The 14,006-nt window shown below is 57.7% G+C and overlaps 7 protein-coding genes across 7 annotated transcripts; 2 read left to right on the top strand and 5 right to left on the bottom strand.

Moving 5' to 3' along the window:
* Positions 1 to 23: 23 nt before the first annotated feature.
* Positions 24 to 238, bottom strand: ACA1_097770 (uncharacterized protein; the record flags this gene model as incomplete). The annotated part of the gene is given in 2 exon segments (XM_004335056.1): positions 24 to 110; positions 125 to 238. 2 exon segments carry the CDS (start codon positions 236 to 238, stop codon positions 24 to 26), a joined length of 201 nt encoding a protein of 66 aa, XP_004335104.1.
* Positions 239 to 564: 326 nt separating this feature from the next.
* On the bottom strand, positions 565 to 1,910 carry ACA1_097760 (uncharacterized protein; the record flags this gene model as incomplete). The annotated part of the gene is made up of 6 exons (XM_004335055.1): positions 565 to 634; positions 684 to 1,205; positions 1,282 to 1,362; positions 1,440 to 1,504; positions 1,569 to 1,767; positions 1,828 to 1,910. The coding sequence occupies 6 exons, from the start codon at positions 1,908 to 1,910 to the stop codon at positions 565 to 567; spliced, it is 1,020 nt and encodes a 339-aa protein (XP_004335103.1).
* Positions 1,911 to 2,195: 285 nt separating this feature from the next.
* Positions 2,196 to 3,752, top strand: ACA1_097750 (CRAL/TRIO domain containing protein; the record flags this gene model as incomplete). The annotated part of the gene is made up of 9 exons (XM_004335054.1): positions 2,196 to 2,211; positions 2,292 to 2,386; positions 2,459 to 2,501; positions 2,598 to 2,677; positions 2,758 to 2,829; positions 2,908 to 3,033; positions 3,106 to 3,222; positions 3,303 to 3,461; positions 3,543 to 3,752. The coding sequence occupies 9 exons, from the start codon at positions 2,196 to 2,198 to the stop codon at positions 3,750 to 3,752; spliced, it is 918 nt and encodes a 305-aa protein (XP_004335102.1).
* A 113-nt stretch (positions 3,753 to 3,865) lies between these two features.
* Positions 3,866 to 8,256, bottom strand: ACA1_097740 (PH domain containing protein; the record flags this gene model as incomplete). Its single annotated transcript, XM_004335053.1, has 15 exons — positions 3,866 to 5,221; positions 5,296 to 5,627; positions 5,690 to 5,790; positions 5,861 to 6,057; positions 6,143 to 6,230; positions 6,296 to 6,393; positions 6,463 to 6,596; positions 6,726 to 6,784; positions 6,918 to 7,027; positions 7,106 to 7,288; positions 7,353 to 7,427; positions 7,497 to 7,535; positions 7,594 to 8,004; positions 8,080 to 8,147; positions 8,217 to 8,256. 15 exons carry the CDS (start codon positions 8,254 to 8,256, stop codon positions 3,866 to 3,868), a joined length of 3,291 nt encoding a protein of 1,096 aa, XP_004335101.1.
* A 738-nt stretch (positions 8,257 to 8,994) lies between these two features.
* ACA1_097730 (protein phosphatase 2C domain containing protein) lies at positions 8,995 to 11,099 on the top strand (the record flags this gene model as incomplete). Its single annotated transcript, XM_004335052.1, has 4 exons — positions 8,995 to 9,299; positions 9,405 to 9,671; positions 9,759 to 9,907; positions 10,042 to 11,099. The coding sequence occupies 4 exons, from the start codon at positions 8,995 to 8,997 to the stop codon at positions 11,097 to 11,099; spliced, it is 1,779 nt and encodes a 592-aa protein (XP_004335100.1).
* Positions 11,100 to 11,250: 151 nt separating this feature from the next.
* Positions 11,251 to 12,615, bottom strand: ACA1_097720 (uncharacterized protein; the record flags this gene model as incomplete). The annotated part of the gene is made up of 4 exons (XM_004335051.1): positions 11,251 to 11,540; positions 11,614 to 11,893; positions 12,019 to 12,171; positions 12,250 to 12,615. 4 exons carry the CDS (start codon positions 12,613 to 12,615, stop codon positions 11,251 to 11,253), a joined length of 1,089 nt encoding a protein of 362 aa, XP_004335099.1.
* A 364-nt stretch (positions 12,616 to 12,979) lies between these two features.
* Positions 12,980 to 13,756, bottom strand: ACA1_097710 (uncharacterized protein; the record flags this gene model as incomplete). The annotated part of the gene is made up of 1 exon (XM_004335050.1): positions 12,980 to 13,756. One exon carries the CDS (start codon positions 13,754 to 13,756, stop codon positions 12,980 to 12,982), a length of 777 nt encoding a protein of 258 aa, XP_004335098.1.
* Positions 13,757 to 14,006: the final 250 nt, after the last annotated feature.

The raw sequence follows: 14,006 nt of genomic DNA, 5'->3' as shown, positions 1-14,006 counted from the left end.
CAGGGGCGTGCGACTTCACTTCCTTACGCGATGGCGGTAGCGGTAGTGGTGACGTAGGTTCGACTTGAATAGCGGCTAGCGGCCTCCTTTTCGTATCGCGTAGCGGACGACTTGTCGGGTATACCTTGAGCGAGCCGTTGATGACGAAGGGCGGTACGTTCTCTTTGTTGCCTTCTTGTTCGGCTTCCCATCTCTCGCGCCATATCGTCTTCAGCTTCTTGAACCGGTACTTGGACATCCCGCCGACGTCGACGACTTTGCTACTCATCATCAGGTCCATTCGGCGTAGTCACTGGGCCGATGTACCTGTCCTGGCCTCCGTGTCGTAGCCAAAGAGTAAAGCGAAATGCCGCCTTTGCCGGCGGCGTCAGCCCCTGCCTACCGGCAGTCGAGCACCGCGCCAAAACTGGTGGCTGACGTGGCGTGACGTGGCACACGGTTTTGGGTCAAAACTGTTTATTCGCGTAGGAGTAGTACGCATCACCATCATCAAGGTAGAGGTGGTACCAAGTCGAGCGCAGTATTCACAAGAGAGCGAGAGAGAAGAAGGCCACAACTGACTAATCAACGGTGCTGTGAGAATTGAAGTGGCCGTGGAGGAAGCTGGAACGAGTAGAGGAAGCGTAACGTGAGACTTCATCATCAACGACACGAGAGAGGTAGAGCGGTGTAGAGGTTCGTACTGGAAGGCGTAGGTGATGGAGGGCCAGAGGACGAAGAAGCCGATGGTCTCGTAGATGTTGAAGGGGAAGCTCAAGGTGAACAGGATGACGAGGAACACCGACACGGCATTGAAGATGGCGAGGTAGGAGAGGGGGAAGAAGTCCTCCACGAGGACCTGGAACTCGTCCGCGTTGGCCGGAAGGCGGGTCGGCACGGCGAGGGTGCGAGCCGACGAAGACGAGGCCGCCTGCTTGAAGATCTTGCGCAGGACAAGGTGGCTGGCCAGACCGAAGGCGACGCCGTAGATGATCTGTCGCATCGAGTGATAGCCCCAGCTCCAGGTCTGCGTCAGAGTGTAGAGTCCACCGAAGAGGAAGACGGCGTAGCACAGCGAGAGGAGCGCCAGCTTGAAGTGGAAGGTCGACTTCGGGCTGAGGATGCTGCGGAAGGCCAGGCGAGCGTTGTCGTAGGGCAGGAGAGTAAGGGCCAGGTAGGGCATACTCACGCCGTAGAAGAAGAAGAAGCTGAAGTGGCCGGACACACTGCAGTAAGAGAAAGGCATGAGTCCTAAAACTGCTGAGCCAATCAAAGGCATCGGCGACCGATGATGCGTTGTACCTGTTGCTCTTCTCACCCCCACAAGAAGTGTCGCCCAAGACGACCTTGAGCACTGTGATCATCGCATACGTGCTTCCGTACCTGAACACACAACGCGCGTGTTAGACTTGCAAGCGAGTGCACGAGGGCCTGCCAGAAGGTGGTGTAGTGGGATGTACCACAACAGCAGGAAGGCGGCACCAAAGAACGTGTTCCAGTTCCATTGGATCTGAGGCATGTAGAACTGCACAGGAAGAAGAGTGGTCAGGTGGGCCGCACGACTGTGACCAAGGTATGGCACTACGTACATCGGAGCTGTTCGTTTTGCTCTCTCCCCACGTCACGAGAACGGCGAGGAAGATGAGAAGAGCCCACACAGAAGTGGTGAAGACGAGAGACGAGAGGGAGCGGTGGGTGTGCCACAGCGTCGCCTGCTGAGATCGAATTGTGAAGCGATCGGATGCGCACACGTCGAGATCGGTGACGGCACCCAACAGGACACCCTCCCTGAGCAATCATGATGTGTCATTCAATGATCGAGCAAGAAGTGCGGGGGTGGGCACGTACGCGTAGAGGAAAGCGAATAGTAGAAGGAGCGCGTAAACGGCCCGTTTATGGTAGCCAAGCAAATCTCTGATTTCCAACTCCATTTGTAATTTGTAATTATGCAGGCGGCCTTCGCCTTTTGTTGCTCGGCCCACGTCAGACAGATGACTGCCACGCGTGGAATCTATCTTTTCGGCGTGCGCTGTTCGCCCTCCCCGAAAACAAAGGAAATTCATTTTTTCTTTTGGCCTCTTATTGTTGCCATTGGCGAGAAAAGTCGGAACCACCAACCAAACAAAAACGAAACAGAAACACAAATTAAAATAAAATTGAAAAAACAAATATTGACTTGCAACTCGTCGCACGCAGTTGGTGCTTGGTCAGATAGAATGGAAGACGATCAAGGTGTGTGGCCATCTTCTCTCATTTTGCTATCTTTTTTGCTAGCAAATTATTGCAGGTCCGATTCACTCAGTGGGTTTCAGAAATCCCGCAGATCAATGTGTTGGGTGTGGATGCTCCCACACTAGCGCAGCTGGACGAGGATGCCAAGGCCAAACTTGCCGAATTCCGGCAGATTGTTCAGGCACGAATTGCAAATTCACATCTCATTTCATTCATCTCAGCCGGCTCATCTTCTTTGTGACATTAGGAAGCGGGTGAATGGACAAAGAAGGAGCGAGAGTTTCTTGACGGTACGCGTCCTCCCCTTGCACGAGCTCCCTCTCTTCTTTCGCTTTCGCTTTCGTTCTTTCTGTCTGCTGACCTTTTGGCCGCTTCACCACCACCAGATTACACGCTTTATCGGTACCTGAAGGCGCGCGACTGGAAGTTCGACTCAGCCAGGGACATGATCGTGGAGACCATGAAGGTACGCACCACCTCACCTCGCCGCGTGTTCTTCGGTACTTTTTGTAATTAAAAATGTCGCTTCGGTGCATTTGCGCACAGTGGCGCGCGGACTTCAAGCCGGACGAGATCACCACCGACATGATCGCTTCCTCGATCCGCATTGGCGGCATGGTACGACGTGGCCCATCCCCCTTCAACGCAGCCTTGTGTGTTGCAGCGCTCGGCTGACTCCTGAGGAACGATACACAGTACCACCACGGCTACGACAAGTTCCGACGGCCCATGGTCTACCTCAAGGTCGCCGACAAGCCCGACCCGCACACCCGCCTCGAAAAGCTGCAGTTCATGATCTTCACGCTCGAACAGACCATCAAGGTGCCTGCGCACACCACCCGGGTTTTCACTCCTCAGGGACACGCGCACTGACACCAATCTTACTACTCGCAGCGTATGGAGAAGGAGCGAGGAGTGGAGAAGATGGTGTGGTGCGTGAACTGCAAGAACTACAACTTCAAGTACAACGGCGAGGCCGGATTCGCGCGCGAGCTGCTCAGCACACTGCAGGTACGTGCAGCCACAGTGTCGATCAGGCCTGAACTCGGGCTTTGTTGATGATGACGATGATGACGGTGTTGATGCTACAGAACCACTACCCCGAGCGGCTGGGCGTGCTCATCCTGGTGGACGCGCCGTTCCTCTTCCGGGCCTTCTGGAAGGTCATCTCGCCGTTCGTCGACGCCAAGACGCTCAAGAAGGTCGTCTTTGTGAGCGGCAGCGACAAGGACAAGCGAAAGGTTTTGGAGGTGCGCGGGCCTCCCGCCCTTTCCCGCCCTTTGTCAAAAGATCGTTCTGATTGTTTCGACGACACGGCGACACACACACAGGAGTACATCGACCTGAAAGATCTGCCGGCCGTGTACGCGGGCGACAGCGATTTTGTGTTTGACGCGGACGAGTACATCGCGTGGCTGAAGAAAGGCGAAGAGGAAGAGCGGGAGAAGCAGGCCAAGGAGGGAGAGGAGCAGCAGGAGGAGAGCGACCCCGACCGCAAGGCCAAGGAGAAGGAGGCCGCCAAACCCGCGTCTGACGAGTAGGCACCAGGCATGTAGTGTAGTAGCGCAACGTTGCCGTTCAGTGGCACTGAGACTGAATCAAAAAAAAACTGTCAATTTTCTTTCACGCAGCGTCCCAACTCGCCAACACCTCATCATAGCTCCCACTCGCCAAGACTGGGCCGATCCCTCTTGCTGCTGCTGCGCTGGATGTCGCTGCCGCTGCGACCGAGGGCAGGCTCGCCGCTCCTGGTGGCGATCTGGCCGGAGCCGCTCTCCCAGGCGGAGGGCGAGAGGTTGGTGGCCGAGCTCCACGTGGCCGTCTCCTTCTGCAGCTCCTGCTGCTGATCGCGCCGCCCGAACGAGTGTCGCAGCGAGCGCAGCTTCTTGCCCACGGTCTTGCCGCCGCTGGAACCCTCCTTGGGCGGTGGGTCGACAGACAGCTGCGGCAACGCCCCGCCGCTGGGTGAGGCCGAGGCTGAGGCCGACGGCGATGGTGAGGGCGAAGGTGAAGGTGAATGCAAAGGCAAAGGCGGCTCGGGCTGGAGCTGGAGCTCGTCTGGTTGCAGCTGCACCTGCTTCTTCTTGCCCTTCTTGCGCGTTGTCTCGCGCATGGTCCCGCCCATGCTCGTCGCGTCGCTCTTTCGTCGCCGACGGGAATCGGGGGTGGAGACGTGCAGGGACGACGAGATCGTGGCCGTAGACGAGAGCGTACCGCTGGAGGTGGAGAGCGGAGAGGATGTCGGGGGCGATGACGACATCGTGGTGCCGGCAGAGGAGTACGATGACAAGCCCCGCTCGCTCGCCGTGGCCCGGCTGGGCGACTTGACCCACTCGGTCGAGTTGTTCCTCTTCGGCGGCGTGGCGTAGGCCGCGCTCGAAGTAATGTTTCTGACCTGATCCCGTTTCGTGTTGTCCACCTCCTTCTCCTTGGTCGCACCGCTGGCGCTGTTGTTGTTGTTGTGACTGCTGCTGGTGCTGCTGCCGCTGGTGGCGGTAGTGCCTGGTGGTGTCGGTTCACCACCTGGCGACGCTCTGCTGTCCTTGCGCTCGCGGGCTTGCCCCAGCACGATGGGCGTGAGGTCGGTGGACTTGCGCCGCCGCGCGCGAGGGATCACTCCCTTCACCAGTGGTGCGTCGGTGTGTCGGGCCTTCCGCTGTTCGTTGCCATTGATCGATGGCGTCTCTCCGTCCGAGCTGGCGCCATCCGAACTGTTCCGCAGGGCCGGCGGAAGGCCATCGCTCCTTCGAGTCGTTGCGGCGATCGTGTGCGACGGCGGGCGGGTCGACCTCTCGCCGGCGCTGCTGGACTCGTTTTCGGAATCAGAAGCCGATGCGGCCGAGTCGTCCTCCTCGAGGGCGTAGTCGTCCACGCCCTCGAACGAACCCTTCAATCGGCGGACAGGCGACGTCGCCACGCCGCCCGATGGGGAGCCCAGCTCGTCTCGGTCCTTGGGCAAGGCGCCCAGCCGCGGCTCGCTGATCGTGAATGCCTTCTTTCTACCAATCACCTGCGTGTTTCACACATCCTCAGTCTCAGCACCAACGGCTTTGAGGGGAGGGGGCAAGGGAGAGGGCGCGGTACCTGGTCCTTGATCATGGTGATGAGCCGCGGTTTGTTGAGCTTGCCCGGCGGTGTGGTGGTCCGCTGGAATCGGTCCCTCTCCTTGACTTCCCTCCGCGATGGCCCCGGCGAGCCGGAAAATCCGCTACTGAGCAAGTTGAGGCTGCCGCGCAGGGCCTTGGATATGTCCTCCGGCGGCGACGCACCGCTGGCCGCCGCAGCCGAGCCCATCCCGGTGAACGAGTTCTTGGGCGTGAGCGGCTCGGCCCCGATCGATTCCTTCCTTTCGTCCTTCAGCACCGCCGCGCAGCCCTCATGCTTCAAACTCTCTGCCAACTCCAACGGTGTGCGACCTGGAGAGTGCAAAGGCAATTTAGCAATGGGATCTGCACCTAGGGGAAGGGCCGGTGGGTACCTTCTGCGTCGACTTTGGCCAGTGACGCTCCACGCGAACGCATGATCTTGCAAAGGTCGGGCCGCTCACTCTCAACGGCGTAGTGTAGCGGTGTTCGTTTGCTGTCGGGTGAGCGGGTTAGCTCGCTGGCTACGGAGGCACAGATTGTTATGTGCTGGGATGGGCGAAAACCTGGCGTCCTCGGCGTTGACCTCGCCACCGTTCTGCAAGAGGAACTCCAGCATCGCTGCAGTGCCGCCGGAGAAGGGCAGCACATGAATCGCCGTGCGCGAGCTATCCTCGGGGTCGGCCCAGTTGATGTCTACCCCCAGGAGAATGCTCTTCAAAACGCCAGTGTAATCCTTCGCCAGCACCGCATCTCGCAGGTTCTGCGCGATAGGGCGTGTTGTTAGCTGGAACGACACAGTAACCTCGTGGCTAACGCCAAGAACGAAGTGGGAGGGCGGTCGGTACCTGGCCTAACTCATTCGGACTTAAGTTTGCCCGATGAATGAACGCCTTGTCGACATACTTGGTCTTGATCCACCGTTCCTTAGTTTTGCTGCTCGGGCGAGAGGTCAGCGTTATTGTTGGCGGGAGATAAGGCCTTTTGCGACGGAGGCATACCCATCTGATTCTGGCTCTGGTCGCTGTGCGGCCCACTCTTCCGGTACATCGGCTTCCCACAACGTATTGGAGAGAGCGTTACCGATCGATTTCATCAACTGGTCACATTGCACACGATGGGTCAACTCATTGTAACGGAGGAGGGAGCCGGCCAGGTCAGAACGCACCCCCAGTTGCTGCGGCTCCCATTTGTCCAAATCGAGCGACCGGACTTTGGATATGTGCACGCCCAGACTTCGATGTGTGCCGGAGCACTTGACACAGATCAGCACGCCCCAGTTGAGCACTGCCCAGTAGGGATCTGCAGGTCAGAAAAGATCAGTTAGCCGGCGGACCAGTCAGGTCACCATTCTAGCCTAGAGGCCTACGTGCCTTTTTGACCGCAGTCAGCGCACTTGCTGTTGCCTTCGATCGGCCAGAGTTCCTGTACTAGACTGCTCTTGCTTGCCGAGGGTAGCCTTCTCGGATCCGAGGAGTCCTCTCCGCCGGCTAGCTGCGAGGCTATGCCACTACGCAATGCGCTTACCCACTCTGCGTATTCTGTTTCGTTTGTTGCTCTGTCCAGAGGATACGTGTTAGCAGCAACATCATCTCAATATTGGTGTTGGTTTGCACGCTCTACCTTAGATTGAATTGGTCATCCGTGGAGATTACTTGGAAGCAAAGATGCTTCTCGGGGACCTCCTTGACTGTACACAGGAGAAGATTCAAGCCTCCATCCGGCACCTCCCTCTGCGTATGCGCCCAAGGAATCCGCACATCAGCGAAAACCGAGGTTGTTGGGAGAACTGACGAGGTTGGGCGGCGCACCCTGATGTTCTTATAGTACATGAGGATCCCCCTCTCGAGGACGAACCAGGAGCACTTCCAACCCTTTCCCTTCTTGGGGATCTTCTTGAAGAGGTACCCCTGCCTATCGGGCTCCACCGGATTGCCCAGCATGTTTACCCGTGGCGACTTCAGCTCAAGCGCTTCTCGCGATTTGAAACCCGACTGGCGATCCGAATTGTGAGCGGACGGCGTCGTATACAGCAGAATGGAAGAGGGGTGTAGCTACCTGCTGCAGCTTCGATACGTGGTCCATCATGATGTCGTCATTTTCAGCCGCCTGCTCCCTAGCTCTCTTCCGCCCCTGGGAAGGTGCAATCGCGAAGTAAGCGCCAAAGCAAAGCGTCATAAGGACGCGCTAAACGCAACGCACCTCGTCGATGGCTTCTTTCCAGAGTAGCATCTCGGGCATCTGACCATTTAAGAAAGTCAGAAATGAATAAGTTAGGCGAAGCGCGGAGAGTGCGTACGATGGAGTCAAAGGTCTGGCCCGTGGTGTCGAAGAAGCGTTGGTAGGTGACATAGAAGTGGTAAAAGAGCGAGTGGATGAGATGGATCTTGTTCCTCTCGACCTCCATCATCTTCGTCATGCCATTGAAGTAGATCAGATCGTATTCCTGCTTCGACTCTGCGACCTCGTTCTCCCACTGCGCATGTGCTTGGGTGAGTGCATTGTTCAGCTGTGCTAGTGAGGTGGAGGAACAGACCTTGGTAAAGTGTGTCATGTCGGTCTTGTGCGAGACGCCCGAGAACTTGGTGGAAGCGGTTTGATATCGGTCCCGTGCCATGTCGAGTTTCTTCTGCATCTCCACCGACCCATTCACCTCCACTTGCAGGAACTGTTTCATTGGCTGCATCACTCCCTCCTGCACTTCCTTATTCTATAGCATAAAACTCTGTCTGCTTAGAGGTCCATTCGCAATGGTCGCGACAGAGATAGTGATGGAGCTGCGTACCAGGTAGTACATCTGGCGAGCCAAGTCCTTTAACGTTGCTGCCAGCACACACGCTGGGTGCTTATCCGCTGCACGACATACAGTGAGCCGAGGGACTGTGCAGCCATCAACCGCACACGAGAGCATGGAAGGCGTACATCGCACATCGTGATGAAGGTTAAAGTCCACCATGTCCATTACCCACTGCTGCTCTTTGACATACAACTCTGTGAAGAAAGAGCGAGAGAACGAGATGAAGAGAACGGCAAGTGTCAGGGCGCAGAGCAAGCCGAGTCAATGGATCAGAGTGGAGCGTGCCTTCTCTCGCTTTCTGTAGCTCCTCCCCCGATTTTACAAGCTGTTTGAGATGTCGTTCTACCTTGGATGTGTTCTGTTTTGCGCGGCGTTGATGAGCCAAGAAGGGTTCCTTCTAGCACCTTCGACGAGGAACAAGATTGATGGCTGGGGGGGGGCGTACGTAGCGCAGCTCCTTTAGCTTTTCCGCATCCCCCAGAAGGGACTTGCGGCCATCGCCCTTCCCAGATGGTGGGGGTGATTGGTGGGGCTGTGCCTGCTGATCTGTGGCCGCCCCCGGCTCCACTTCCAACACCGTCTTTTCCATCTGAAAGCGCGCAGGGGATTCTCCAAGGCCTCCCTAGAATGCTGCAATCAATCGAAATCGTCAAAAGATTACGATGCTGATCTGTGGGCTCTGTCAGATCCTATTATGGTCTCACCTCTTCGCCACCAGAGCCTGGTTTCGTGAGCTGGGCCAGCTGGCTCTCTCTCCACCCCAAATCTGCTGGTGGTGCCTTTTCGAGCAAGAGTGGAAATGCCCGGATAAATCCTTGGATTTAACTCTGAACAATTAAAAAAAGTAAATCGAAAGAAAGGTTGAATGAACTGAATCGAAAAGAGAAGAAGAGAGCAAAAAAGATGAAGGTGCGGGGGGTGGGGGTCTGCTCGCTGGAAGGACCCACGCACGCGAACGAGGATCGATTCGTACAATTTTGTGGCAACGAGGCCTGGGCGTTGACTTCGTCGCCCTCGCCTCTGTCTTCTTCATCTTCATCTTCATCTTCGGCGTCGGCGAGTCCCGGCTTTTTTGCCGTCTATGACGGCCATGCCGGCGACCTGGCGGTGACACACGTCGCCAAGGCCCTCCACGCGCACATCTTCAGTCCGCCCAATCACTCCCTCTTCTTCCCTTCCGACGGCGACGCAGAGCCAGGCCCGACACTGTACACTGCCTCTTCATTAGTTTTATTTATTAATTTCATATATTATAAAACAATATTATTCTTGTAAAATATTTTATTCATTTGCTGGGTGTGGCGTGTGGGTAGGATGGAGGAGGCGATACTGCACGGCTTCGCGAAGACAGAGGAGGAGGTGCTGGCGATCAACGAGCGGAGGGACGACATCAGCGGCGCCTGTGCGGTGGCGGTGGTGCACCAGGGCGACCGCCTCTACGTGGCGAACCTGGGGGACTCGCGCGCCCTGATCGGCCGCAAGAAGGTCAAGGGCAGCATCATCGGCCGACTCACCCTCGCCAAGGCCAGCCGCGTCGAAGAGATCGAGACACGCGAGAGGAAGAAGCGCGTCAACCTCCGGTACTACACCACCACCACCGATGACGATGACGATGATGAAGACGCGCATCCACGCTGATGAAGACGCGCGGCGCACATACACCACAGAGTACAGCACAGCAGTTCGTTCCTGAAGACGCTCACCCAGGACAAGATCCGCTGCACGGCCGTACCGCTCACGCGCGATCTCAAGGCCGTCGCGTCCTACGAGAGGCAGCGCATCATCGCCGCTGGCGGGTGGATTCGTCGCGGGCGCGGTACCACTCCTCCTGACCAACGCCTCACGCTATGGCGGTTGATGATGACGAAGGTGATGGAGAAGGCGTTGATCAACTAATCGCCAGTGCTGGTGGTGGTGTCGGTGGTTGGTGGCGTGGGTGGGTGTTAACAGTGTTCGGGGTGTTGGCTCCGTCGCGTTCGTTCGGCGACCCTCTGGAGAAGGGGAGGATGCGAGGGCGCAAGATGCGACGAGGCACGGTCAAGGGCGGCGAAGGGCGGAAGGTCGAGGAGGAGGAGCGCAAGGCCGCCGAGGAGGCCGAGCGGAAAGCAGCAGAGCAGCAGGCACAGGAGGGAGGAGACGTAGGGGCGAGAAAAGAAGAAGGAGAAGGAGGAGGAGGTGAAGAGGAAGCGACGAGTAACGAGAAGGGGAAGAGGAAGAAAGAGAGCAATGGAAGCGACGAGGGCGAAGACGAGAAGCCCGACGACAATGACAACGACAACAACGACGATGAGAGCGACGAGACCGCATCGCCTGCCATGCCCCCTCGAGCTGTCAGCGAAGACTCAACCTCACCACAGAGCGAGGAGAAGAAGGAGAAAGAGAAGGACGAAAAAGAGGAGGAGGAGAAGGAGGAGAAGGTGGAGGGCGACAAGAAGGATGAGAGAGACGCCGGACACAGCAACGGCACGACGTCGAACGGCAACGGCAGCAGCGTTGGTAGAGTTGTGCCCAATGCAACGGTGAGCAAGGAAAAGACGACGGAGAGCGGAACGACGACGCCAACGACGAAGAGGGCGAAGAACAACAGCAAAGGGAAGAACAAGAAGAAGAGCGAGAGCGAGATGAAGAAGCTGAAGGGCGTCAGGGAGGGCGTGGTGATCGCCGTGCCCGAGATGACCGTCCACACGCTCGAGCCGGAAGACGACTTCCTCGTCTTGGCCACCGACGGCCTGTGGGACGTGATGGACAACAAGATGGTGGTCGACCACGTGAGCCCCGAAGTACTCAAGTGGCGTCGGCTCAAGGAGGAGGAGGAGCGGGAGAAGGCGCAGGCGGGCGGCCAGAGCGAGGGCCAGCGCGAGCTCAACGAGCTGCGGCAGTCGGCGGCCGACTTCCTCGACAACATCTGCCGCGGGCTCTGCAAGCGGGCCAAGCGACGCGGAAGCAGGGACGACATCACCGTCGTCATCGTCATCTTCGATCCACTCACGACGGAGCGAAGTGAGTGAGCGCCACATGGTGTCGTAGCTCGTGTCACCAAGAAAAAAAGTTGAGTCTCCTCCATGAGTGAGAACGAGACTGTGTTGGGTTGCGGAAAGAGAAGCCGAGAGAGAACAAGAAGAAGTGGGAGGAGGCGGGGTGCGGACGAGAGTTGAGGGCTTACTCGGGGTTGATGAAGGTGACCTCGTGGAGAGCCTTGCCCTCGACGGTGATGGTCTCCTCGCCGATGGTCACCGTGGCGGTGGCGGTGTCGAGCCACTGGTAGTGGAAGGGACGGGCGACGAACGCCTTGATCACCATTCTCAGAGCCCAGGGCAGATGGCCGAGGATGTCGACCTTGTCGATGAGGTTGGTGGGCGTGAGCCTGATCACGGCCTGGAAGTCCTGTCCCTCGAGCGTCTTGCCGCGCCACACGTACTCAGCCGACGTGGGCATCTCGTAACCAGTATCTACGGCAAGCAACACGTTAGGCTACCGACGCGTTTGATGGAGCTACAGCAGAGTGAGGCGAGAGCTGCGCACCTTTGTCGTACTGCGTGGTGGGGTAGGTGATGCTGTTGTCCACGGTGACGGCGGTCAGCTTGTTCTTGTAGACGAAGAGGCCGTGCGAGATTTCCTCCTTGCCGTACTGCTTGGGGGTGAGGAGCAGATCGGACACGAGGGAAAGCTCCTCGGCGTGGAACTTCATCATGGACCACTTGAGGCCGGCCTTGTGCGGCTTCATGTTCTGCACAAAGTGGCTCACGAAGCCGTACGCGTCCACCTCGACCTTCTCGCCCTTGACCGACAGCGCACCCGTGATCTGTGATTGTTATCACACGCACACAACACATCGCGTAAGGCACGGACGCAGGCTAAGCCGGCCAAGCAGGAGCGGTGGGCTGGAGGAGAAGGAAAGGAGCGAGCGCAACGAAAGAGGGAGGATACCGTGGCGCGAGGGATGGCGTAAAACATGGAGGAGTAGGCGGAGCGGTCCTCAGCGAAGGCAGTCTTGCCATCGTCACCGAATTTGACGCCGCCTCCCTCACTGCTTTGCACGATGAGCTCGCCCTTGATGTGCTTGCACTCGGGATCGTCCACCTGCCCACACACATTGACGATTCACGCTTCATCAGTTTCGTAATCAGCACTCAAAAGGGAAGATTGCTGGGAGCATACAGTGATGTGGTAAGCATTGGCCTCAGGATTGCGCACAATCTTGAAGCCACCGATGGTGATGGTAGTATCGTCGAAGCTCCACTGCTTGTCGCCGTACTTGTGCGAGAAGAAGGTAGCCTTGCCAGCAGGATTGACGTACTTGATGTGAATGCCCACCTGGTTGGTGTACATGGGCCTCATGTTGGCCACAATCGCCTGGATGAAGATGAGCGAGTTGTCCTTGCCCGTAATCACGAAGCTCGTGGAATCGTAGAGGTCCGCGTCGTCCCTCAGCACGATCTGCAAATCGCTTTCCTCGACCCTCCTGATGAAATCATCACCAGCCTTGGGGTGGAAAACGGGCTCGGCCTTCGACGATCCAAACATGATTCGTGTATATCGAAGATGGGAAGTATAAGTCGCGATTGATGCGAGTAGATGGTTGTGTGCTGTCTGAAATCACACGTCGGCTGCTGCAGAACATTTCGTGTGCTAGCCGCAAACTGCTATTTGAATTCCGTCCACTCGCGTCTTGTCTTTGATTTTTTGGACCAATCAACGCACTGCCTACAAAGGCCTGTGGGACAACCAAGCGCCAGAGTCGCGTGAATCTCACAACATGAACCACCACGGCGCCTTCGCGCAACAAGAAAAGGCCAGGACGTGGAAGACTGTGTTGGCTATACATGCATTGTAAAATAGAGTGCTGTTTGGTACAAAGTGGTGGACACTTTTGGAGTAGAGCAGAGCATCAGCTGAAGTACTCTTGGAGAGTGCTGATGAGGTCCTGCTCATCGGTTTGCCCCAACCAGCTGACGTCGAGGTCGAGACAGCCCTCGAGCTCTTCCTTCTTGGCCTCCTGCGCGCACGAGCTGCCACTATCCAAGCTTCGCAACGTGGTGGTGGTGGTGGGCTCCTCCGCCAGCCACTCGCAGCTCGCCGGCACGAGCGTGGGCTCGTCCATGCATGGTCGGTGCTCCTCGGTGCAGAAGAAGCTCGCCGTGGACGAAGTCGTGGTCGTGCCGAACTGCTGGCCCAGGCTCTCCTCGTCGATGATGGGCTCGCACTTGACCGCGACGAAGGCCGGTGCGGTGCCGCAGCACAGCTCCTCCGTGGTACCCGACTCGAGCAGCGGCGCGGTGGTCAGCGTCGGCGAGGAGCACAGTGGGGACAACGAAGGCGACGATGTGGTGGAGCCCTCCCTAAGCATGGGCGAGTGGTACTCGTCGCAGATGCCGCTGGTGCTGCGCGTGAACTGCGGCGGCTCGATCGAGCTCGTCGTGCATGTTGGCGTTGTGCAGGCGGCCTCGAGGTTGAGGCTCTGCATTCGCTCGCTGTTCTCACGCATGAGCTGCTCCCTCTCCTTCATCACCTCGCTCAGGTACCACTCGAGCCGTCGCTTCTTCTCGCGCTCCACGCTTATCTCGCCGACCAGCTTCTTCACCAGGTCCGACGCCTCGGCGCCGCTCTTTCCTTGGTTGTGGTGCTGCTGGTGGTGTTGTTGTGTCTCGCTGTAGAGTCTCTTCATGCTGTACGTGCGTATGTATGTGTGTCCGTGACTATCGGCTGCGCGCAGTATCTGTTCTTATCCGCTCGCTCTTGTGTGGTTGAGTGTTGTGACCAGCTTGGACCTACGTGGGCAGGCCTTTATAGAAGGGAGCCGGTGAACAGACGTCCGTGTCACGCGCGCTCGTGGGAAGTGGACAGACAGGCGCGCTCCAGTCGTATCGGGAGAGCGCCGTACGTAGGGCCGCGGTGAAAAGGGAGACGGCTGCGCA

Source organism: Acanthamoeba castellanii (assembly GCF_000313135.1).
Source record: "Acanthamoeba castellanii str. Neff unplaced genomic scaffold scf7180000084645, whole genome shotgun sequence".
NCBI classification, from domain to species: domain Eukaryota; phylum Discosea; order Longamoebia; family Acanthamoebidae; genus Acanthamoeba; species Acanthamoeba castellanii.
The sequence above is the reverse complement of the archived record's forward strand: the minus strand, read 5'-3'. Positions and strand labels throughout refer to the sequence as shown.